The sequence below is a fragment of the Lynx canadensis genome, chromosome D2 (genome assembly GCF_007474595.2).
Source record: "Lynx canadensis isolate LIC74 chromosome D2, mLynCan4.pri.v2, whole genome shotgun sequence".
Taxonomy (NCBI): domain Eukaryota; kingdom Metazoa; phylum Chordata; class Mammalia; order Carnivora; family Felidae; genus Lynx; species Lynx canadensis.
The window spans coordinates 17,011,578-17,035,866 of NC_044313.2; the positions used below are offsets into that span (position 1 = coordinate 17,011,578).

Sequence of the window (24,289 nt, forward strand, 5' to 3'; positions counted from 1 at the left end):
CAGCCCGTAGAACTCCATCAGTCATGCCTAAGAGCACAGTCAAGTGGAGAGAGATTCCTACAACTTTGTACTCCCATTATAACAGGACTTGCTATTACATTTGTCTGTGGAAGGCTGTGGAATCAAACCACGCACCTGAAATACAGCCTGGTCAGCTGCACGAGTCTGATAGGAGAATCAAACCAGACTGGATTCAGAATACTATTTAGAAGCAGAGGGAGATTCTGAACTAGAAGCCCAAGAGCCAGATCCAGGTTACAGAGACGTTTAGTTTGACCACTCAGAGTTGAAAAAGTAATTGGACCAACATATAGAGATTTGGGGAGTTCATGTAAAAATTCATATTTTCATCTCTTCTGGAAAAATCTAAAAATGCCGGGAATGGCCACCCTAGCTCCTGCATGATAGCAACTGGCTGGGACTGAGGGGCAGCTGCTCTGGGTTATCTTATTCTCCTTTACCTTCCATTCCTGGCTCCCATGTGAATTTGAATTTACCACCCCAGAACGTAGAGATTTACATACAGGAAGTATTGGGAGAAGGAAGTTTGGGGAAGGAAGTTGGGGGGAATCCATTACAAGAGCATTTATGGTCCCTCTGTCTGGTGGCTCTAAAGGTGGTCAAATAGCTATGAAATGAAATAAACAAGCGTACGTCTTTAATTAGAGAGCATTCACTTCAGATGGATTTTATCAACACTAATAGCATTAAAATGAGATTCCATCCTCAGCGAAGAGCTCCTTCAGAAAGTAGATTGAAGCAATGGCCAAGCATCTGTGATGTTGCAGAGATGTGATTAATCTTGGAGACTGTTAATTATGTCCCGCAGAGGAGAGTAATTGTGCTCTGCAACATACTAATGCAGAATTATTGGGAAGGAATATGCCTTTTAAAAAAAAATACAGTTTTCGTGACATTTTATCATGCATAATTCTGAACTCTAATAGACTCTTTATTATGAGATGATAATTTCCCCTCTGAGTTAATGCATCAGGAAGCAACTGCACTCTAATCTCATTAATGGTTGACATTGAAATGACTTTATATTTCCTACTTTTCCTATATACCCCATATCCGCAACTCACAGTGTGCAAAAAACTTCTCTCCCTGGACCACTAACCAAAAAGCACAAAGCGATGCCGTGCTTTATCTCCAAATCCAACAAAATACCCCGTGGCTCAGTGTCGGGAAAGCTCAATTTTTCCCAGATCCTGTTCTAGGAGTTAATTTGTAAGTCATTTGTTCATACCCAGAACATATTTGCCTGTCTAAACAATGGTAGCTCTGGCTATGGGGGATCCCTGATTCATCTGTAAAGAAAAAAAAAAAGTAATCGTTCCAAGCACCCTCGCTTTGGCAAGCCAGCTTTACAGTGGGAGCCACTTTGGCTGACATTAGCTGGGTGACCTTGGGCAAATTAGTTCTCTGGGACTCCGTTTTTGCCTTGTAAGGTGGGGATAATAAGAGCTTCTGCCCGCAGGGTGGTTGGAGTAAATGCATTCATGTGTGTGAAGCACCGGAAGTGGTGCTAGGCACAGGAAGTACCATTCTTAAGCCACGATTGTCGTTAGCCCGTGGTGGGACAGGCAAGAATGGAGTGAGTACAAGGAGGAGACACGGGAGACAATGGCCCTTAGGTCTATTTCACTTGAGTCGCTGGGCTTTAAAAACGTTGAACTATTCGTCAGCATTTAAAAATGGCAAGACTTGACACAATAAAATAGATTTCGGGTTTCTTTCGAGTAACTGGAAGATCTGATCATTCTGGGCCCCGACTGTTGCACCGTAACTGGTTCCCAGAGCTGAGCAGCAGCTGCGGGCCTTTGCCACAGTCCCCCCCACTCCTGAATGCTTCCCCAACAATGAGGCCAAACCCTTAGCCCCTACTAGCCCTTCACCTATACCCAGCTAGTCGTCTGTCTGGCTGTCACAGATTTTGTGACCTCTGGGCTGCAAAGTCTCCCTGAGGTGAGCTGTCACCTATGAAGGCAGCAACAGGAAGTAGCAGCCGGCAGATAGAATGAGAGGCGTCAGACTCTAGACAGACCGCTGGTGGGAGGACAGGGCAGTGGTGCCCCTTGCGGAGGGCAGGGCCAGCGGCCAGAGGAGTATGGCCAGAGGCGGTAGGTGGAGGTCTGGGCAGAGGTGCCAGTAGACAGTGGGGACACAGCAAAGGGGTGTGACGTTCTTAGGCGTGACCTAGGCCGAAGGATGCGGCCGCACTGTGTGGGAGACCGGGCGGGGTCCCGAGCTTCAGGCGATACGACAGAAACATGAAGACTGGGCGTGGGGTGTTCAGTGATCTGGTTGCTATGAGCAAAACCGGGGTGTCGCTGACGGGAGGGCCTAGCCAGGAGCCTATAGGCAGAGGGGCTCGGGTGTCACAAGCCACCGGGTCAGTTTGGGGTCCCGGGAGCAAGGGCCCAGCTGAGATATCTGCACGGACTGTGCAAGTCTGCTCACTCCGTGCAGAGTAGCCTTCTGTGGCTGTTTGCTGAAGGAATGCATGAATGAGCGAACGAATGAGTGTCAGGGGACCACGCAGGCCGCAGGGAAGAAGGTCAGGAATAGGTTAGGGGTGCGTTAAGTTTTCCCTCCTTTCCCTGGATTGAGGGCCGGCCTTGGTTAGACCGTGGAACAGGCCATCCCCCACCTTCAGCCTCTTTGTCTTCGCTAGCCTGCATCCCGGCTCCCCTTCCGCCTGTGCGGGGCTCTGGGCCCTCGCGCAGCTCACCGCCACCCCCTCCCTCATCACCTGCCGTCAGGCCTCAGACATGTTCCTATACCTCTCTGCTCAATTTGCATTCTGTCTACAGTGGATCTTAGGAGGAAGATCGTCCATCTCTTAGTGGATGTTTGGAGGAAAAGAAGACAATTGAATGAATGTCTTCTCATGGGCAAATGGCTAATAATCCTTGAGTCTCTGAAGGGCAAATTGTACTTTCCAAAGAGAAAACCCACGAGCCCCCCGTGTCTTGATGGGAAATGATGGGAAACCTGGAAGTCAGTGCACTAGGCCGTGCTGGAGGTTTATCTTACCTCCTTCTCTTCTGAACCGGCCCACCCTTCTTCTTTCGCGAACGTGCGAAGCTTTCGGCCATTTTCTCAGGGACACCGACGGGGCGGAAGCGAGGGCCAGGCAGGGGCTGGCGTACAGGGTGAAGCCACTCGAAGACCGTCCTCGCCCAGAGCTACTGATGCGCCCTCACCTCCCACCTCGACGTGCCTATGGCATCAGTTGGACTTTTTGTCCCTCTTGCATTTTTCGTTCCCTTTTTAAAAAGACCTCTTTTCTTTTGAAGCATAAAGCATATATAGAAAAGTACATTAAGCATAGATAGGCGGCTTGAATTATTACAAAGTGACCTTGTGCGTGTGTTTCCATTGGGAATGCATGTAAGAATAGAACTGTTGAGACCTAAGGTATGGGTGTGTATGCCAAAGCGCCATATTGGTCCCAAAGTAGCTTTGCCAACCCGCACTTCCACCAGCTGTGTTGTGAGCGTTTCTGCAGCTCCACATCCTTGCCAGCCCTTGGTAGAGTCAGTGGCTTAAATGTTCACTCTTCAGGCAAAAGCGGAGGGGTGTCTAATAGCAGTTTTCATATGCATTTCTCTGATTCATAACAATAATAACGTAGATGAGCACCTTTTCCTGTGCTTACTGGCTCATGGTGCTCCTGTTAAAGTCACTCAGTTCTACCATGTGTTGGAGTTTTCTTGTCTGTGGGGTTGGAGAGTCTGTTGGTTTCCAATTGGAATCTTTGATCCTTTTTGTAGTAATCAGAGGATCACAGCTCTGCTGAGCTTAGGGGCAGGGAACTAATAAGCAAATCTTAGAGAAAAGTGTTTTTTGTTTGTTTGTTTTAACCAGGTCAACTATAGGCAAAGCATCGACAAATTGAAATACAGCTCTGTGACCAACACACCTCAAATTGTCCAAGCCAAAATCAATGCCCAGCAACTGAGTCATGTAAGTTACCTGTCCTTGCCTAGTGGGGGACTCACAATTGCTTTGTGACCCCTGGATATCTGGCTCCCAAAGGATTTGGCTTTCACTCATGGTGACCTATGTCTTGTGACAACCATGAAATGACCTCCCCTCAATGTAAACTGTTTATTATGGAAAATTCCAAATATATTTAAGTGTAGAAAGGATAATGTGACGACTCCCCGTGTATCCATCACTCAGCTTCAACCACTACCAACTCATGGCCAGTCATGCTTCATCTATATGCCCATCCACTTCCCCATTTTGTGTTATTTTAAAGAAAAAGACCAGAGATTAGATAATTTAACCTATCAATACTTTAGGGTAAATCTCTAAATGATTAAAAATTCTTAGACATATTTATACGATTTTAGTATATCACCCCAAAAAACTAATAGTAATTCTTAATGCCACCAGTGTCCTATTAGCATTCAATGTTCCAATGATCTCATAAAGTTATCATTTTGTCTTACGGTTCGTTTGGAACGAGATCCAAATGAGGTCCATGCTTGTGAATGGCTGATAGCTCTTTAAGATTCTTTTCATCTTTAAGTTTTCCTGTTTTGCTCTTTTCTTTCTTGCAAGTTGTTTATTGAAGAAACTGGACTGTTTATCCTGTGACGTTTCCCACAGTCTGCACTTTGCTTACTGGATCCCTATGTGGACTTCATGTGTTCCTCTGGCCTCCAAATGTCCCATAAAATAGTAGCTAGATTTATAGGTTGGATCAGGCTCAGGTTCAATTTGGGGCCAAGGATGCTTTTCAGACGATGCTCTATTTTTCCACTGGCAATCACCTAATGTCTGGTCAGCCCTTTTTTGTGTGTGACTTAAGATGGCTTTTTTTTTTTCAATATGAGCAACCATTGATAGTTACTCCCTGAGTATCTACTCTGCCTATAGTGAGATGTTCAGCGGTGTAGCACATTAAAAAAAAAAAAAAAAAAAAAAAAGTTCTGTATCCATAGTGCTTCAAAGGAGAGCTGGTGAAATAACCACAGGGAAATATTTTATACGCTCACAACTCAGAGTGTGCCTTTGAGTTGTTTTACTTGTCACTTGACCTCTTTAATCAGCTAATTTCAAACACTCATAAACTTGCAGGCTTCCTTGTCAAATTTTCCAGAAACTCCTTGTCGGCTATTGAGTCTAAGGGGAAAGTGAAAAAGAGGGGCTTGCCTCCAAAATTCACCTCCTGTCTGTATAAAAACCTTGCATTTACTCTGTGGGTTGATTTTAAATCCGACAGGTGAACTATCGCGCTGACTATGAGAAAAACAAGTTGAATTACACACTGCCACAGGACATACCTCAGCTGGTGAAGGCCAGAACCAATGCTGAACTATTTAGTGAGGTGAGCAAGCAGTGGAGGTGAGAACGTGGTAGGGGGTGCGTAACCTATGTGAAGGTGAGGGCACCAGTCCCAACAAGCAGGGGCTGTTGTGTTTGGGGAGAGACGTTCATCAGAGACGCCCATCACATTATTGTTTTGAATTTTGCTGTCTCATGGACTGTGGCAGTTCACGGGGGATAAACTGATCGTAGAAGTGTAATTCTCATGATCTGAGCATGTGCACAGCATGTTCTCAGACACACACGCACACGCCATCACCATCATGGTCATCCTCGTCCTGGTGACTTCCGACCGGTGCTTTGGCTGTGTGGCGAAAATTCGAGTTTTGAGATCAATCTCAGTGGCTACATTTTTCCTGGAGTCACAAGGGGGCTGTGATTAGGCTTCTCGTTCTAGATGGGGGCAGGAGAAGAAAAAAAGGAACTAACATTTATTGAATGCCTGCTCTGTGCAACACACTGAGGCAGGCAACCAAAAATGGAATTATTCAATTATCATCACCCCCCCAAGGACGCATTTATTGCAGGGACACAGTGGCATGGGCTTTGGTATGAGAATCCCCCAGGTCAGATGATGGCACTGTGATTTTTAAGCTGTGTGACCTGTGTGAGGTCATAGATGTCTCTGAGCCTCATAGGCCTAATGCAACGTATGTACAGTTGATGAGTAGAAGGCACTTAGGAAGGACCAATAAACTGAAGGTGTTGTTACCATGGTAATATCAATACCTTCCATCTTTACCAGCTTGGGATCTGTTTTCATGTTCTATGTCCAGTTTATCCCCACAACAACCCTGAGACAGATAATAGATTTTTTTTTTTCAAATGGCAGAGTAAGGCTGAAAGAGCTAGTGTGCCTTTCCCAAGGTCTCACGATCAGGAAACAACAGAGCAAGGATGGACACGTGGCTCTTCTCTTTGTCCCGTCCCATCCCCGCTGCCCTGCACGGCCCCACAGCTCAGGAATCAACAAACCGTGTTAATAATTGCTGTTACCGTTTTGACCATCATAGGCAAGATTCTGGTCTGCAAACAGATGGAGAAACCAGCTTTGTGGTCGTCGTCGTTGTTTTAAACGTCTTTGTAACCTTTGGCAGGAAGATGGATCGGGACTCCTATTCACCTGTGTTTCTGTTCGTCAGGTTAAGTACAGAGAAGGCTGGGACAAGGCCAAGGGGAAAGGATTTGAGCTGAAACTGGATGCTATGTCTCTGCTGGCCGCCAAAGCCTCCGGAGAGCTTGCGAGCAATGTAGGTTTTTCTCTCATTAACTCAGAAATGCCTAAGAAATGGTTCCGATAAAATGTCAGTGGTCCTGCGGAAAAAAAATAATGACCGCTAACGTTGTAAACATCACGCCTCTGTAATCTTCTTCTGGGTTCGCGAAAGATGGGGAGGTTGTTTTCAGAACTCTTCCCCTTGCCCTGTGAATACCAGAGCCCCTTCGATGGCAGAGTTTCCTTTCCCCTCACAGTAAACCTTTTTCTTTCTCTCCAGATTAAATATAAGGAAGAGTACGAAAAATCGAAAGGCAAAGTCATGGGCACTACGGACACCAGGCTTCTGCACTCTCTGCAGGTTGCCAAGATGAGCAGTGAGGTAAACTCTTTTCCGTCCTCCACACTTTCTCGGGCTTGTGCTACTTTAAGAGTCCTTCCAGGACCTACTTCACTGCTACCTTTTTATTGACTTCCATCTACAATTTCTTTCCCTGTTGGTGTGAGAAGTTTGTTTGCTTTCTTTCTTTAGCCAAAGCATACTGTTCTTTTAAAATAGGGGCACCTGGGTGGCACAGTCAGTTAAGCGTCCGACTTCGGCTCAGGTCATGATCTCATGGCTCATGGGTTCCAACCCCACGTTGGGCTCTGTGCTGAGAGCTCAGAGCCTGGAGCCTGGTTCAGATTCTGTGTCTCCCTCTCTCTCTGCCCCTTCCCCTTCCCCTGCTCATGCTCTGTGTGTGTCTCTCTCTCTCTCCATTAAAAAAATTAAAATAAAATAGATGAGAGGTGGGGCCCCCAACAGTGATCTCTTTCTACTGCTCAAGGTACAAAGGTGTCCGGCCACAGTTATTCATCCCACAGATGTTTACCAAGCAGCTACTATGGGCAAGATCCCGTGTAAGACACCTGGGCTATCAGAATGGACAACACATAACAGGTTCCTCCCCAGTGGAGCTTAATTCTTACGGGGAGAGTTAGACACCAAGCGCCCTGTCTGTTGTGACAATGTCCTGGATGAATCCTGTGGCTACGACACACTTGATACTCAGAATGTTTAGCAGATAACTGAGTCGCCTAACCTCCAACCAATCGAAATGACCCTGCTGGTAAATGACTGTGGTGGCTGGAGATGAACCTTGGTAAACGTCACCTGCCGAAATCCTTTGGGGAGGGAGGGTTCTGCTATGAGGGACCTGCTCGGTTTCAGATCAGGCCTTCCCTGCCAAAGCTGAGGAGGCCAAAAGGACACACGAGCACAGAGTTTCTGCTTCACAGCGGCTGCTCCAAGTTGGTGCAGGCTGCATGGCACAGCCAGATATAATTCCCTGGTGAGTCATTAAGGAGCCATGGTTTAAACAGAATGAGAGAGTTGGCATCTGGGTCGCCATCTTGGATGTGCCTACAGAACACGTCCTGTGAAGTGCGTTATCGTGAAATATACAGAGACACTGAGAATTTGGCTGCAGGTTAGACAGAGAACAGAATTATACTTCTTATTTTCAGCGGGAGGAGTTGGGGCCAAAAGGATGGTGTCTTGCCCAAACTTGTGTAGTAGTCAGTGGTAAAGGTAGAGATTGGATCCTAGAAGTCTAACTTCTGGAACCATACTGACTCCGCTGTGGCATGCCACCTTTCCTCACCACCACACCACCATCACCCCTGTCACCGCTGTCATCACCGACATCACCACTGTCGTTGCCATCCTCATTGGGAACGTTTGCCAAGTGGCTGCTCTCTGCCAGTCCCTGCACTTAGCAGGTTTCAGCTGCTATCTTGCTTGCTTATCGCAATAGTCCCCTGAAGAACATGAGCCCCAGAGGTCATCCACTTGGCAAAGGGTGGACCAGGTCTGACCTAAGACTTGTCTGGCTCTGCAGCCCAAGCTCTGTTATTCTGCCTCGTAAAGGTTCCGCAGAAGCCGTAGATCGAGCATTCTCCTCCTGGAGAAGCCAGGGAGAAAGGTTTCATATCGGTGAGAGGCATTCCTGCCGGAGCCAGAGCAGCGTGGGGCACCACCTTCCCGAGCCAGAAATTGGGTCCCACCTTTCTGACAGATGAGTGACATTGTCGTTCCCTCATGAAAGCCCGGGCTGCTTTTCTGTGTTTTGAACCGCTTCTGCAAAGGCCGACCTCAAGTAACGGGCCTTGTCGGTACATTCAAGGTCGAATACAAGAAAGGCTTCGAAGAGAGTAAGACCCGCTTCCACCTACCCATGGACATGGTGCACATCAAGCATGCTAAGAAGGCCCAAGCTCTGGCCAGTGACCTGGACTACAGGAAAAAACTGCATGAATACACTGTGCTGCCTGAGGACATGAAGACTCAGTGGGCCAAGAAAGCCTACGGGCTCCAGAGCGAGGTGAGCCCTCACTTAATGCCGGTTCTCTTCCCGCACCTCTCGCGGTTGGGCACAGGCACGTCTTGAGAGCGATTTGGAACCTGTGCACGAGTCTGTTCCGTGACCCCGAGGACCAGGAAGAACTTCTGAGATGTGTCGGCCGCAGGGAAGGTGGGTGGGGAGGTTGAGCCCTAGATACAGTCGAGACAGCAGAGGCAAGAGGGCGGAGGACTGGGGCTCAGAGCTGGTGCAGAAGGCCAGATGTGTTGATCACGGCGCTGAGCAAGGAGGAGGCGAGCGTTGAAAATGGCAAGTAAATCTTGGAAATTTAGCAGGTTGGGAGATACGATGTTCGGTCAAAACTGTGTGAAAAGCCCTCTTTTTGGTGCGGTTCTGGTGTTTGAGCACTAAGGCGGGAGATGATCTGCTGGTTACAAAGCGAACCGGTGGCCTCACCCGCAAGGAGAGTCCAGCCCGACTATGAAAGAGCCGAGGGTAGTTCTACAAATGCAAGAACGAGGGTTTTCCGAACTCTCCCATCTTCTTTGCACCCACACGTCTGATTACAGCTTGGGTTTTCTCTTGCAGCTGCAGTACAAGGCCGACCTGGCGTGGATGAAAGGAGTCGGGTGGCTGACGGAGGGGAGCCTCAATTTGGAGCAGGCCAAGAAAGCGGGACAGCTGATCAGCGAGGTAACCTGAGCTCGGCACCCCCCCCCCCCACCGGCTCCTAGTGGTTCTCAGCCCGCGACTCGCCGAACGCCGTCTTTTCCCCTGATGCCCCCTCCCCAGACCCCCGGCTTGTTTTGCGGGGGACTCAGACGGAGGACCTCTTCGTTTCGCACCTGCAGGGCACCCTGACGAATGTTCCGCATGCCCTCCCCCATCCGGGGAGGCGTTCGTGAGAAGCCTTAGCAGTTTACATAGAGGAGCAGGGGCAGCCAAAGAATAATCCAGAAGGGTTGTAATACGCAGTCGATTAGCACGTGGGAAAATGTGTTTGTCATGTGAGGCGTGCGTGCTGCCTCCTGAATCAGAGGGTCTGCTGTTTGGAGGTCAGCACTCTTCCCGGTGCTGTGCCTTCGACTCACTGCAGACTCCGGTCAAGTCACTCGAGCCTTCCGACCCTTTCTGTCGTGTAGAACAGGGAGTGTTTGAGAGTCCCTGCGGCTCTCTCTCCACCAGGCCAAGTGGGCTTTGGCAGCCGGCAGAGGAAGACTTTTGAAGGGCATCTCATTTGGAAGTGTGACTATTTCAGGAGCTCTGTTTGGGATCCTCAAAGGGAATTCTTGTGTCAGGACCAGGAAGGCTGAGTCGGCATATCTTTTGCAAATGGTAATAATAGTGGTAACAGCTGCACAGTCCCGCAGCCGTTGCTGTCGTTGATTGACCACTTTGAGGACGTTGCATGCATACTGCTCATTCGTTGCCCGCGGCGGCCCTGTGTGAGGAGACACTGTTACTCCCCGGTGAAGATCGTTTTAGTGAGGGAAGAGGGACTGAGAGTTTCGAGGGAGGAGCAGAGCTGGGCTCTGTCCCAGTGTGTTCGGCCCGATGCCCCAGCTTCTGACCATTAGGTGGTATTGCATCCCCGAAGCACGTTTTGTAAATGACTCTTATTTTTCCACTGCTCATCCTTCTCTCAGACACAGACACGCTTAAGGTTAGGACATAGAACTAAAGAAATAAGGTTAGGATATAGAAATAGGTCAGGGTTCCTATGACTCAGTTCAGGCGTGCTGAACTCCCAAGTGGAGAAAACCCAAGCCCCATTTGCCTTGGATAAAGGTGTAATGAGGAGACCCAACCAGCTGACCTCCAGCCCTAGGAATTTCCATCTCTGTCTCACTTCCTCGGCCTACGAATTATTAAGCTCCTCGAGGGCCGGGGAAACAGTATTCTCTTCGCCTGTTTTACGTTTCTGTTGTGCCCTGTCCAGGGCGGATTCTTGGCTCCTCAGTAATTTCTTATGATCTGACCCATGCAGAGCCTGGAATAATCAGGAATTTCCAACTGTGGGAGGGAGATGCGACTTCCTTCAATTATGTGGTGAAGGAGTTTTCCCACTCAACACACTGGAACTAGAGAGGAAAATTACAAGTCTCTTTGGAGAATTTTTTTCCCTAAAGGCAGGAGATGTGGAGTCTCCAATATTCCAGACCCGACTCTGGGTTCAGGTGGTGCCCGTGACCCTCTTGCTGACAGAACTGGTGTGGTGCTCACCTCTGCTCTCCCCGCCACCCGAGGCTTTTGCTTCAGTGAAGCCACCCCCAGCGGCCGCCCTTCCCGTCCACTTTGGCACCTCCGGTGGAAAAGCCAGAGGAACTAACCTCCGGCAGGGACAAGAAGTCCCTGTGGGGAGACAGAATTAGCACATTTGAAATCTTGCCAGTTACTTTGTGGGTGTGAGGCGGGGACACAGTGAGGACGAGACCTCGGCGATCTGGGACATGAAGGAATGGGAGGCTGGATCCCACCCGACCGCCAGCCTCCGGCCTGTGGCTCCCGGCGTCCCCGTTCCCTATGGCATAGGGGATCCTTGGATAGCCGTGATGGCACCATGCCTAACGGTGACGGCTGATGTGAACCGTGGCTGTGTCCACGGACTCTGCTCGTGGAAAGCATGGCATTGAAGCCTCTGCCCCACCCCAGAGTGAGACAGCTTCTATTTTTTGTGCTGCTGTAGCAAGAGCAGCTCGGGTGATCAAGAAAGGTGCCCAAGGTCATGAAGCTGGAGAGGGGCAGAGGCGAGACTTGGCCTCCGTCTTCCTGGTTGTAAAGCCAAGTTCCCTCCATGTCACTTTTCCTGTGTCAGATCTCGATTTATAAAATGGGTGCATCCCAGGGCATAAGGTGAAACATAGGGTTTCCTGAGGGAGAGGCTCAAGTTCTCACTCAAGGGTGGGAACTAAAAGAGGCTCACCAGAGCAGACTGCCTCAGGCCTGTGTGGTCCCGATTAAGCTGCCGGACCAGCCGTGACGGTGGCCCTCCCCCCAAGAAGATGCACGGGTCACTGAAAGCGTGCGTGTGGACATAAGCACGAGTGTCGTGGGGGGGGGGACAGCCAACCCCTAATGCTACGCTGTCCCTTTTCTTTGGAAACAGAAAAACTACAGGCAGAGGGCGGACGGGCTCAAGTTCACCAGTGTGACCGACAGCTCCCAGATGGCACACGCCAGGAAGAGCCAGGAGCTGCAGAGCGGAGTGAGTCCCGAGCTGCCCTTTCTCCGCCGTGCTGCCGTGTCACGGGCCGGGCGTCTCTGAGACCACAGCAGGTGCTGCCCGGACACGATCCGGGCACCAGCGAGCCTCTCCTTTAGACAGGTGGGGCCTGGCTCTCCCAGAGCCTGCAGGCTGTCTCCGGGCACCGGACCCCAGCTCTCTCTGCCTTACCCCACTTCCCTTCTCTGCTGGTTGTGAGGACAGATGCCAACTGATGCTACTCATTTCAGCTTTCGGTATTGCCCCGTCTCGCTTTCTTCTTCTTTCTTCCCCCTCCTCCTACCTCTCATCACAGGCCCTGTCTTTCTGCAGCCGGGAGAGAATTCTCTTTGGGTGGGTGGGGGGGGAACATGCGCCCCAAGACGGGCGGCATCGGAGTGAAACACCATGTATGTTGTTTGCACATCAGTGTTGAGCACTTCCTGTGCACGTACACCAAGCACGTGTTGGAGCTGCCGCAGGGTGGCCAGGACTGTCCTAGTCGTCCTTCATAAAGGTCCAGGGACACGTGCCGGAAAGGACGCTACCAACAGAGCTCAGGGGCATCAGAAAGCCGCCTTTTGGAAGCTCAAGTTGGGGGGTGGGAGGGAAGGGGAGAGAGAAAGAACAGAGGGGTACGTTTTTCATGGAGCAGGTGTTCACTTGTGCTGTCTTTTTGGTCACTGCTCGCTTTCCAGGTGTCACTGCCTGTGAATGCATTGGGACTGGCGATGGGGGGGGGGGGGGGCGGGGACGTGCAGGGGGGCAGAGAATGCTTCTTATTTTTCTCATTCGGGGAGCCTGGGCCCACCTGAGCCCTGCAGCGGGTTATTTTCTGTGGCCGTGGACAGCATAGATGGGAACAGCTTGGGAAGGTCAGGGCCTTCTCAAGGGCAACGTGTGAAGACAGGGACCTTGGCAGTGTGGTCGGGTTGGTCCCCTGACCACATTCTTCTCGCAGCTCCTCACTGCCTCGCCTTCTGCCTTCACCCCTCCTGCCTTAAGCCCCATTTGCTGTCGTCTGCTGGCCAGCGTCTGGTCTGGCGGGTTTTGTAACGGACCCCCCGTGCAGGTCGCAGAAACGCCAAGCAGATCTGAAGGCGCACCCGCGATGCCGTGCCACCCACCCCACCCTGCCACCTGCTCCTGACCCAGTGCTCTCTCCTGACAGGTGGCCTACAAGGCAGGAAACGAGCAGTCCGTCCATCAGTACAGCATCAGCAAAGACGAGCCTCTCTTCTTACAGGCCCGAGCCAACGCTGCCAATCTCAGTGAGGTATGGCCAGAGGGGGCGGGGGCGGCTGTAAACTCTGCTTTCCCGCGTAGGCGCCTGGCCACTGTGCTCTGTCACCTGGGGTTCCACACATCCGGTCGTTGTAAACAGCTCATCCAGCAGACCTCGTTCCTGGCCAGTTGTAGGGGGGAGGGAAGGACCACTTTCCCTAGGAACGAGCTGGCGGGAGATTTGACCCACTGACTATATAACAGGGTAGGAGGCAGTGGTTCTTCCAGGGTCGCGGCTCGAACAGCAGTAGAGCATTGCTAGAAGGAAGGAAGCAGCACTTGAAGGCGTTAGCTCCAAACTGCTTGGGTTTGTTCGATCCTTGGGTCTATCACTTACTAGGTGTGAGACCCTGGGCTAATTCTTTGCACTCAGTTGTCCCATTGGCAAAGGAAGGGTAATACTAGTTCCCGTCTCATTGGGTTGTCACGAGGCTTCAGTGAGCTAATATACGGAAAGCCCTGGGAGGAGGAGGAGTGTGCAGAAGGTAGCCATTACCCAGATGGCTCTCAGACACAAAGCATGCGTGGCCCCAACCTTCTCCTCCCTGTCTTTCAGCAGGGGCCTTCCTCAGCTCTCCCCCTCAGCTCCCAGGTCTTTGGAGTCCTGATCTGAGTCCTAGGTAGAGGGGAAAATTAGAAGGAACAACAGGGGCTAAATTGATTCATACACACAGAGAGGGAGCCTTCAGAAGAGAGACCTTGAAACCCGCAGGTGGGGGCAGGAAGGGACATGGGAGGAGCAAGGACAAGCCCCAGGTGGGCTAGAGGCTGGAGGCAGGGAGACAAAGATACGCAGCTGTGGCACCTGCTGGGCTGAGCGGGCTGTGTGTGCAGGGGTGGGGAACCTTCCAGAAATGTTGCCGGGCGTTTTGCAATGTTATTCCACCTCGGGCATGTCTTTGAGACCCCCGTGAAGACTCCTGGTAGTTTTCAAGGCCTCTGGAGTTCAAATTCAGCTTCTTTTGACCGAAGCCCTGTGTGTTAGGAGGCCTTGAGGCAGGAACAAGGAGGTCTGGTGGTGTTCAGGTTACCAGGTTTCTGTGGAAGGACGCAGTCGTGTTTGCCTCCTGGAGAGAGCGTTACAGAGTCTAGGGAAGGCTTCCCGCAAGAGGATGATCTCTTTTCTCCCCCACCTCCTCAGAAACTGTATAAGAGCAGCTGGGAAAACCAGAAGGCGAAAGGGTTTGAGCTACGTCTTGACTCCTTGGCCTTCCTGGCAGCCAAAGCCAACAGGGACCTGGCCAGCGAGGTGAGTAGGTGCTCAGCTTGTACACGGCGCCACGAATCCTGCCGTTTTCCATCTAGGAGAGTCAGAAAGGGTCTGAGCCTCAGGGTCCCATCGGCGAAGTGGGGATAAATACGACTGCTTCACAATGAGATAATCCTGTACGAGCCGAGAGCACACTGCTTGCCACACGTTGGCTTTCAGTAGGTGGAGGCATTGTTAGCGGCAGCAGCACGAGTAGTAAGCTAAATGGCTTACGTGACAGATAAACTGAGGCTCAGAGACATTCCAGGACTATCTAAGGATGTCGTGCGCTGCCAGTGACCGAGAGCGTAGGCCCTGGTGTCAGATGGACCTTGGATACGATCCTAGCTCCATCCCCTAGTAAGCATTGTGATTCTGGGAAGGTGGTTTGACCTTCCAAAATCTCAGTTAACTCGTTGGTAAATCGGCAGTTGCAAAATGTTTACGAGGAACAAACATGAAACAAACTGATGTGTGTTGAGCGTTCATAGTCCACTGCTGTCTGTCGGGAGTCTGATGTGAGATCAGAAGCCGAGGCCAGAGTGGAAGACAAAGTCTGCTAATGTCATCAAGACAGTCTTGCTTCCAGAAGAAATGCATGCACATAAATATACTCCCCTGTATAAATATACGTAGATATCAGCTGAGCTAAACAGTGACTTGGTGATGTCATTCTGGCATAAGGTCCTTATCTTGTTCCTGGTGAGAGTTCATGAACCAGCACTGGTCTACAGATGCACTTTGAGGGGCTTGGGTTTGTACCAGGCCTGGCTCACAGTGAGTGTTCAATAAATGGTGGCAGGTATTAATACTGTTGTTGTTGGCTCAGGTGAGAGGAGAGCCCAGGTCTCCTGATAATAATATCCTGTTACAGTTTTTAAGGCGGTTCTGTATCTGTTTTTTCCTTCTGATCCTCATTACTGTCGGTCTTTTTCCAAGTGAATATGAGCCCCTTTCTCAAACAGCAGCTGTGTTTGGGCTATTCTGTGTCATTTTCATTCCACGACTACTTTTTGTTTATAACGTTTTCACTATTCCCAGAAAGGAAACAACGGGCCACTTAAAAATAAATCCAGAAAAAGTGAGGTTGAGGAATACAGACAAGAGATGGAATGTCACCAGGAACTTGGGAATAGACTGTTGCATAGCTGAGCATTCAGTTTAGCTCTGAGCTTCCTGGCAGCTGAGGTGAAGAGGGAAATAATGAGTAATCTTTTATTTCACTGTTCAATGATAGGAAGATTCTAATTCTAGTAAGATTCTGTTGTTTGGCTTTGTTTGGACTTTCATACCCTCAGTTTGAAAGTTAACAATGCCTTTAGGAGATGCTAACATGCCCCTCTCTCTCCTTCCTGTTTAGGTGAAGTACAAGGAAGATTATGAGAGGTCCAGAGGGAAGCTGATTGGGGCGAAGGATGCCCAGGGGGATTCACAAATGAGTCACTCGCTACAAATGTCCAAGCTGCAGAGCGACCTGGAGTACAAGAAGGGGTTCGAGGACACCAGGTCCCAGTGCCACGTCTCCCTGGACATGGTCCACCTCGTGCACGCCCGCAAGGCTCAGCATCTAGCCACAGACATAGGCTACAAGACAGCATCTCATCACTTTACCGCTTTGCCCACAGACATGAGGGTGGAATGGGCCAAGAAGGCGTACGGGTTACAGAGCGACGTAAGCTCCGTGTGCACGCGTGTGTGTGCTAGCGTTGCCGCGATGGTTTTCCCCAGCCCCCCCCCCCCCCACCGCCCCCGAGATGGTAGTGTATCCCCTGACATACCTGCTTCTGGATCCCAGGGCGGACACAGCTCAGCTTTCCTAGTGGTTTAACCTTTATTTGAGCTCTGCCCGCTTCAGATACTATACCACCACCCAGCGACTTTTTTCCTCCGGGGCATTTGCTCTACGTCTGTTTTCTCTCTTTTGTTTTACTGCGGGGGGGTCAGGGGGGAGACCGCGGCCTGTTCGGGGAGAGGTCTCCCACCCTCCTTCCAACCCTGGCAGTGCCCTTTGCGGGAAGATGGCACACGCTAACCTGAGCGCTCCCTCCCCTTTCTCCTGGGTGCCCCACCTGGCTCCCCTCCTCCTTCAGGTGACTCTGGTGCGCTGAGAAGGCAGGTCAGCTGCCCGCACCACGCGGGCCGGGGCGGTGGGGAGGGCGGTACAGACCACCCTTCCTGGCAGAGCGGTTTCCGGGGATACAGGTGATGCGCGAGTTTTAGAGAAGCGTCCATTTAAATGGCTTTCCATTAAAACGACTCCTTCCACGCACGGCGAGCAAAGAAATGAGATGTGCCCCCTGCCCCGCACCGAGGCGCATAGGAAGGAATCGGCACCGTGGGAGGCCTGGGCTGTCTTGTGAAATTCCCTCAAATAGCTCCCCACCCGGGTTCTGTTGTGAGTTCTCATTTTCTTCTCCCCTGCTTGTCATTTCCAACAAGGAAACGGGGAAAGCAGACAATGAGGACACTCCTCTTCCCGAGGTAGACACGCGTCCCTAATGAGGGACAAGGTTGATCCGACCCCTCCCGCTGCACCCCCGGGCGCCCGTGGGTGGGGCCTAACGCCACCGGCAGCGGGAGGCTCCAATTAGGGGGGAAATTAATTGACATTCTGGGGCCCTGCCTGTGACTGTGCAGAAATGGATAAGACAAAAGTGGCATCTAATTTGACTCAGCCAGCACCAAGGCGACATCTGGGAGCCGTTAACAGCCCTTTAAATGTCTGCGCGCCAACAATGGCCTGCCTTTTTCTTCTTTCTCCTTTATCAGAACCAATACAGGGCAGATGTGAAGTGGATGAAAGGCACGGGCTGGGTCGCCACCGGGTCATTAAATGTGGAGCAGGCGAAGAAGGCAGGAGAACTCATTAGCGAGGTGAGATTTCCTGACAGCGTGCAACAGGGCCGGCTGCACTAGGCGTGTGGCATTGCTGTATAAAATTAAAATAATTTCCACTCAAAAGGCGAAGAAAAAGGCAAAGCTACATGAAAGGCCCGGAAGCCCAGACTAGGGCTGGTAATTAGAGGGAAACTACATACCAAACACACACCAGTAGGGGCCCGTAGAGCCCCGGCAAAAACAAAGTGGGTGACAAATGATATTATGAATAATAATGACAATCAAAAAGAGCTCAATTGCTACCCACCAGCTTACCTTTTTAATGAAGCAACAAGGGAGAGATGATGAAAAGATAACATTTATTGCACCCAGAAAGCTCTTTCGGGACTTGATGCCCGTTTTCTCTCTCTCTCTCTCTCTCTCTCTCTCTCTCTCTCTCTCTCTCTCTTCCCGCCACAGTGTAAACAGTTTTTGAATATTCACGTGGTGTGGAGCACGTGACCCGGGTCTCTCCTGTTGAGGGGTCTCACTTCTACTTAAATCTCACGCCGGTCCACCTGCAGCCACCCCAGCTGGACCCTAAGGCGTTACAGCGTGCTAAAAAGATCCGTCTGCTCACATTTTGGGGAGAGTTTCATTAAACAGGTCTTTTAAAGATTTGATCAGGGTTTCTCCATCTCGGAACTGTTGGCATTCCGAAAGCTCTCTGTTGTGGGGGTTGTCCTGGGTCACGTGGGGTGTCTGGCTGCACCCCTGGCCTCCACCCACTAGATGCCAGCAGCACCCTCTGGCCAGGTATGACGACCCACAGTGTCTCCAGATGCTGCCGGAAGGTGGAGAGCCACTGGATTAGACACACCAGGGAGTTGTCATTGCCTCGTGCTCACACGGAGGCTGCCCATCCTCGAACAACCCAAATCCCACCTCTGTTCATGTCTGTTTGGGGAGGAACTTGCTCAGAAGGCAAGTGAGAATTTTTCTAGTTGCCTCCAGAGTAACCTGGTCTTTCTGGATTTTCCTGGGTGGGGAGGGGATCACCACGGCTGCAGCCACAGAGGATAGTAGCCTCTGTAATGAGCCTCCTGGGACTTTGTTTTGAGAACACTTTCTTACTGAATGTGTAGGTAGAACAGAAAGACACCTAAGTTGGTTTTCCAAACGCACCTGCCCAGCGTTGATATCTTTCCCACAGGAGAATATTCTGGTTAGCCTGACATGTCACAGGGCTGGTTCCAGAAGTGGGTTCACTCTGATTGGCCTAATTTTTAGGAAATCTTAGTCAACGTTCAAGGCTCAGTGGACACTTCACGGCCCTAAGTAGTTCATTCTGACTAAGGAAAGACCTTTCTCAAAGGATGATTTTGAGAAACTTGCCGCAGCAAACATCTAGGTTGGAGGACTCATGCTCCTAAGCTCTCATTGGGCCCACTCATAAAAGGATGTGAAAAATAAATCATACACACAATTTAGACTTCAAGATGATTCTTTCATGCATCGAAGTCTGGCATCCAAGGGAGCTTTCTGGAACTGTTTATCCCACAGTGGGCTTAATTTTCCACCTCATTTTGCAGACTTACTCAACAAATTGGCTTATCTTCTATGCTGCATGCCAGTCCTCAAACTTCAGTAAGGCAAGAAAATCTTTCGGCCGTTCTCCCTAATCACCTCACTTCTGTTTCCCACACTTCCAGTTCGGTGTCAAATTGGCTGACCTCCTAATTTTCAGCCCGAATGCCACATACTGCTGAGAAAACCACAGATGCATACACGCCTGTCTCTTAAAGCAGGAGTCGGCACACCTTTTCTTGTAAGGGACCAGATAGGGAGTGTCTTCAGCTTTGTGGGCCACACAGTTCCCGTGGCGGCTCCTCAGCCCTGCCACCTCTGTGTGAACACAACCATAGACAACCGTCTACGTGAACGAGCATGGCTGTGTTCTGATAAAACTTTATTTACAAAAGCAGGTGACCCAACATAGATGGCGGGATACCGAACCCTGTCTTCCTTAATCAACCCAGGCTGCAAAAACTGACCCTGATAAATGAGGAAGTGTTCATAAAATAGGTCTTTGATTTGAGGAACAATACACTTCATAAGTCCATTAAGAGTGCGACTGTCCTAGTCTCCTGGAAATGTATTTGGATTACAAAAACAAACAAACAAACAAACAAACAAACCCGGAATTAATTTAAGCATGACTTTTAGAATCAGAATTGGGTATTTAGCTCTTTGCCAGCATTGGAATTCTTTGTGATTCTGTGTTTGTTTGTTTGTTTCCAGTGTCTTTCAAAATGTAAGCTTCTTCCTTTCAACCATAGCACCCTTCTTCTTGTTATTGTAACATTCTAAAGAATCCTTGCTCGTGTTAACTGAACCAAGTTCTAAAGTGATTGAATAGTTGTGATCCCTGACTGTTAAATGCGAGGGTTTTGACTGTGATAATCTCTGCCAACTCCTTTCATGGAAGGAAAGCGGGAAGCTTCAATTGATGAATGTAACCACCTTCTTGCTTGGGAGACCCAAACTAAGAGATGTAAACAACGCAGCATTTGAAACCCACAAAAAGAACCCTTTCCTAGGCGTACATCCCCCGGTATTTTAGCGGTATAACCCAATTTCGCGATGTTTTCTTTGCACCAGCTAGAAATACTTTAATGTTAATTGACATGAGGTTATTCTTAAATTGAAACAAATATTAACCTGAAGGCACCTAGGATATAAAGATGGAGGAAAGCCGAATAATAATTATGTTCACAAATTCACTCTAATCTCAAGCAACCTATGATTTTCCCTTTCAAATGGCATGAAAGAGCGGCACAAAATTCACAGCTTTGATCTTTTTCTGCTCAACAGAAGAAGTACCGTCAGCCTCCAGATGCTTTGAAGTTTACCAGTATTAAAGACACTCCGGAGATGGTCCAGGCCAGAATTAGTTATACCCAAGCCGTGGATGTAAGTGATAATATATATACATTATGAACTCTAAGAGTGGGCTCTTCTTTCAACACTGCGATTGAAGCTGAGGGTTCCTTGCCTTGCTCTTTCTGTTGTTCTAAGGATGAAGGAACTCCTCGTCCTTTGCCAAGGAGCACCTTAGCGGGGGTGCTTCCTCATTAGGATGCAAATGGGGTGTTACCGCTCTTCTGATGCCAAGTGGGGCTCTGCCACCCCACTGCCCTCATGCTCTCCTGTCTTCCCATTTGCATATCTTCAAGATTTGTGTTGGGGGGGGGAGCTTTTCTCCTCTCCTTTTTGTTTTAAGGTGTTGTTTCCAGAACTGGAACTCTGGGAGTGAAAATTCTTGGCAACTGGAAGACTCAGCCCCCGCTAGGGCTCCCTGGGACCCGAGGGCAGGAATTCTTGCTCTCTGAATTCCCCCAAAGACTTTGGAAATGATTTGGGTCTTGCGGGCACGAGACTAACGGTGAACTCACTTCCCGTCTTCCCTTTTTAACGTGAAACTGAGACCTGGCCTTTTGTCCTCACGGCATGGCGTTCATTGGAGACCAAATTGAATGATGAGGTCCCATAAAAACTCACTTTAGGACATGGGTTAACCCCGTTTGGCTGATTCTGCTGAGAGAGGCTCGCAGATCTTTGTAAAGTGGGGCAGACACGCCTTATAAATATCTTCAAACCATTCGACTTGCCGTGAGGAAAATGTACAACCCTTGGTGAAGAGGAGTTTCAAAATTATCTCTCATGCTTCCCAATTGAATATTTTATTCTGATTGTGCCTTATTTAACAGGCATTTGGAAATGTCCTGAGTGCCTATCAGTATAAGTTTTGGGATGATTTACAAACTTACGGGTTTAGGAATTTATAATTTCTTGACAAGCAGCCCATCAGAAACAAATTAAATTCTGAGAAACACAGATGGTCAAACAAGAACTTTTGTATGAAGAAAAACAACCCGGGCTTCTTCCTTACCCTAACCAACTCTAGGGGGCAGTGCTGTGATACGTAGAAACTTTGGACACAGCTACTAAGATTTGGGATGGAAAAGCCCGGCTTAGAAACTTTCTCTGGTGGCCGATGCCAACTTCGTGTGTCATCACTATGAGGATGTCATAAGCCCAAATCAGAGTTCCGCATGAAAGACACCCCAGACCCACCCGGTAGACATTTATTAGCACAAGAATCCTCGAGACGGAGGAAGGGAGTGGGGATTGAAGTAGGTCCAGACGTCCCCTGTGGAAGAGCCCTCTCTCATGCTTCTGAATTTTAATGCCCTTCCACGCTTTATGGTTAATAACAAAATTATTACGTGTTAACTAGACCTCATTTTCCCATCTGACACCTTGTCAGGTTTATGCTACAAGTAGAGTGTTAACGCAGAGGCAGGTTTCAGCCTGTCGTGTTCTGAGCTGGGACGTAGGACTCGGGAGGGCACGAAGCCCGTGTCACCGTGCTGGCTGCGGGATCCAGGTGGAGGCAGGGCACCCAAGATCCTGTCTCTATGGGGAGGTGGCAGCTGTCCCTTGTCTCCCGGAGTGTAACTTGGCTGATGGCTGTGTGGAAGAACCTCCTGGGTTTAATGCAAAACCTCTCTTCCTCCACAGAGGTTATATAAGGAACAAGGAGAAAACATAAAGCACCATTACACTCAGACAGCCGACCTCCCTGAAGTCCTCCTGGCCAAGCTGAATGCCATGAATATCAGTGAGGTGAGGCTGGCGGATGGGGCACTGGCTTTCATTCTGGGGGATCCAGGGACCTGGGCAGTGCCCAGCAGCCTGTGCTCAGAAGCATCCCATACTCAGAAGGGCCTGGAGCTTACTTGAATGCTCTGCCGTCACCATCTTGAAATTTGTAATATTTGTGACCAAGGGGCCCCATGCTTTCATTTGCGCTGCTGAGCTCTGCGGGCTAGGTAGGCCGTCCTACAGAGGAGTCAAGCTCATTTGCAAGAATGAGACTAGGAAAACCGCCTTACTACAAAAGGCGTTGGTACTGAGGGGGTGAAATGCTGGAGCGTCAGAATATAGGTGAGGGCAGCCAACAGCTATGGGGAGGAGAGACCCTTCCCTCCCGTGACCTTGATCAGCAACCCCCGCCCCCTTTCCTGTTCTTCCACAGACAGTTGTGTTCTCCTTATCTTACGTCAAGATCTGTGCACGCTCAGCCTTATGCCTCCTTCTTCCACTCGGCTTGCTGCTCAGAGAAATCTGGGTCTGACTCTAAAGAGTCGCCCCCAAAAGACTCTCCTTCCCGTGGGTGGGCGTGAAGCAGGCTCCAACTCTTTCTCGGTTTTTGCTAAGACGCAGTGATCTCTAACTCCACCCGGGCGCTGGGGGAGAAAACCCATAACAAAGCCGATGCCCATCTTGGTAATGAGCATCTCAGAACCACCAGATCACACGAAGGTCTTTATTTGTCCGCATGTTCCCAACAGACACGTTACAAGGAATCCTGGAGCAAACTTCGCGACGGCGGATATAAATTGAGACTGGATGCCATTCCATTTCAGGCAGCAAAGGCTTCCGGCGAAATCATAAGTGACGTGAGCATCCACCTCCATTACCGTGTCAATGTTTAATCCTAACCGATTTTTACTCCTTTTGCCCCCAACCCCTGCCTTCTTTTGCCTGTGGATACTGTCCTCTGCTTTCCCAACTGACTGTGTTAGGGCAATCTGGTAACGACCAGTGAGAGAGAACATACCATACAACAAAAAAAAAATCCCCTAGCCGGGGTACAAAGCCAAATGCCGGACTGTAACTCTGGACCCCGGGCAGATGAAATGCACCCTCCACCAGGCGCTTTCCTAAAGCAAGTCCGCGTGCAGAGACTGTTAACAATGCACCCACCTTCTTCCAGCGCGGGCCGCCCAAGTGCTAACATGTCCTGCCAGTTCATATCCAGCCCTTTAGTCATTGGGAGTCTTGCATATGAAAGAATAGGCCTTTTGACGACTCCCACGCGTTTTCTTTTAACTCACCCAGTCACTGTCAAAAGAACAAAACATTTTCGCCCAATACCCACCTCTCCCATTCCGTGTCCCTTGTCCCCGAGCTGTTACTCTCTCCCGCTCTCTTTCCCTTTAGTACAAATACAAAGAGGCATTTGAGAAAATGAAAGGGCAGATGCTTGGCTCCCGGAGCTTGGAAGACGATATCAGCCTTGCACATTCAGTGTATGCGAACTCGCTGCAGAGCGAAGTAAGTAGGCGAAAAAATGCAGCGGGACTGGGGGGGCCCCCACCTAATGGTGCACGGCCAGCATGTGTCGTTTGTCCTTCCGGTTGTGGCCGTTGGCTCTGTCCTAACTAGCTGTGCGCCTTTGTTGGGTCCCTTGGCTCCTCTGGGCTTGAGCTTCTTCCTGCGTCAGGTGACAGTTTGAGCCAGACGACCCCTGAGCTCCTTTGGGCCATTCTGTGATGCGATCAGTGGCCACGAAGGGGGGGGCCTATGGGCTAGGTTTGGACGACAGAGCTGTTTTGTTTGGTCTGCAGAGTGAATTAGTTGCAAACCTTTAAAAGGGGAACATTTTGCGTAAAGGTCGTAGACTTCCAGCCAGAAGCTGGCCCTGGATTCCTCAAGGCCACAGTTGACGTTGACTACCGAGAGCTCCATTTAGAAGGGACCTATGCTCTCCTGGTCAGGCGGCCGCCTCCTTTTCCCTCACTGCCCGCCTTGCTCACTGGTGCTATCGTCTGGGTGCCTGGAAACGTCTGAGTTTGCAGCCCGTGGTTTCGACCCTCTGGATGCTGGCGCGAGTGTGTACGCAGTGTCCCCTTGCACATATGCACGCGGGCAAACGGTGGGGCTAGACGCTGACGTATATCCACTGTGTTACGAAGGACGAAGCACCT

The 24,289-nt window shown here is 50.0% G+C and overlaps 1 protein-coding gene across 8 annotated transcripts in view; it reads left to right on the forward strand.

Moving 5' to 3' along the window:
• The window catches only part of LOC115527124 (nebulin related anchoring protein), a 70,696-nt gene that overhangs the window by 23,446 nt on the left and 22,961 nt on the right, over positions 1-24,289 (forward strand). For 7 of the 8 annotated variants that reach the window (XM_030334540.1, XM_030334546.1, XM_030334541.1 and 4 more), the window contains 15 exons: positions 3,874-3,972; positions 5,240-5,344; positions 6,486-6,593; positions 6,840-6,941; positions 8,725-8,922; positions 9,490-9,594; positions 12,008-12,106; positions 13,275-13,379; positions 14,529-14,636; positions 15,997-16,308; positions 17,406-17,510; positions 20,328-20,426; positions 22,038-22,142; positions 22,871-22,978; positions 23,523-23,636. In XM_030334540.1, the coding sequence (XP_030190400.1) occupies positions 3,874-3,972; positions 5,240-5,344; positions 6,486-6,593; positions 6,840-6,941; positions 8,725-8,922; positions 9,490-9,594; positions 12,008-12,106; positions 13,275-13,379; positions 14,529-14,636; positions 15,997-16,308; positions 17,406-17,510; positions 20,328-20,426; positions 22,038-22,142; positions 22,871-22,978; positions 23,523-23,636 (1,872 nt within the window). The remainder of the gene's footprint in view (positions 1-3,873; positions 3,973-5,239; positions 5,345-6,485; positions 6,594-6,839; positions 6,942-8,724; positions 8,923-9,489; positions 9,595-12,007; positions 12,107-13,274; positions 13,380-14,528; positions 14,637-15,996; positions 16,309-17,405; positions 17,511-20,327; positions 20,427-22,037; positions 22,143-22,870; positions 22,979-23,522; positions 23,637-24,289) is intronic. The other variant, XM_030334545.1, reaches the window with a different exon arrangement.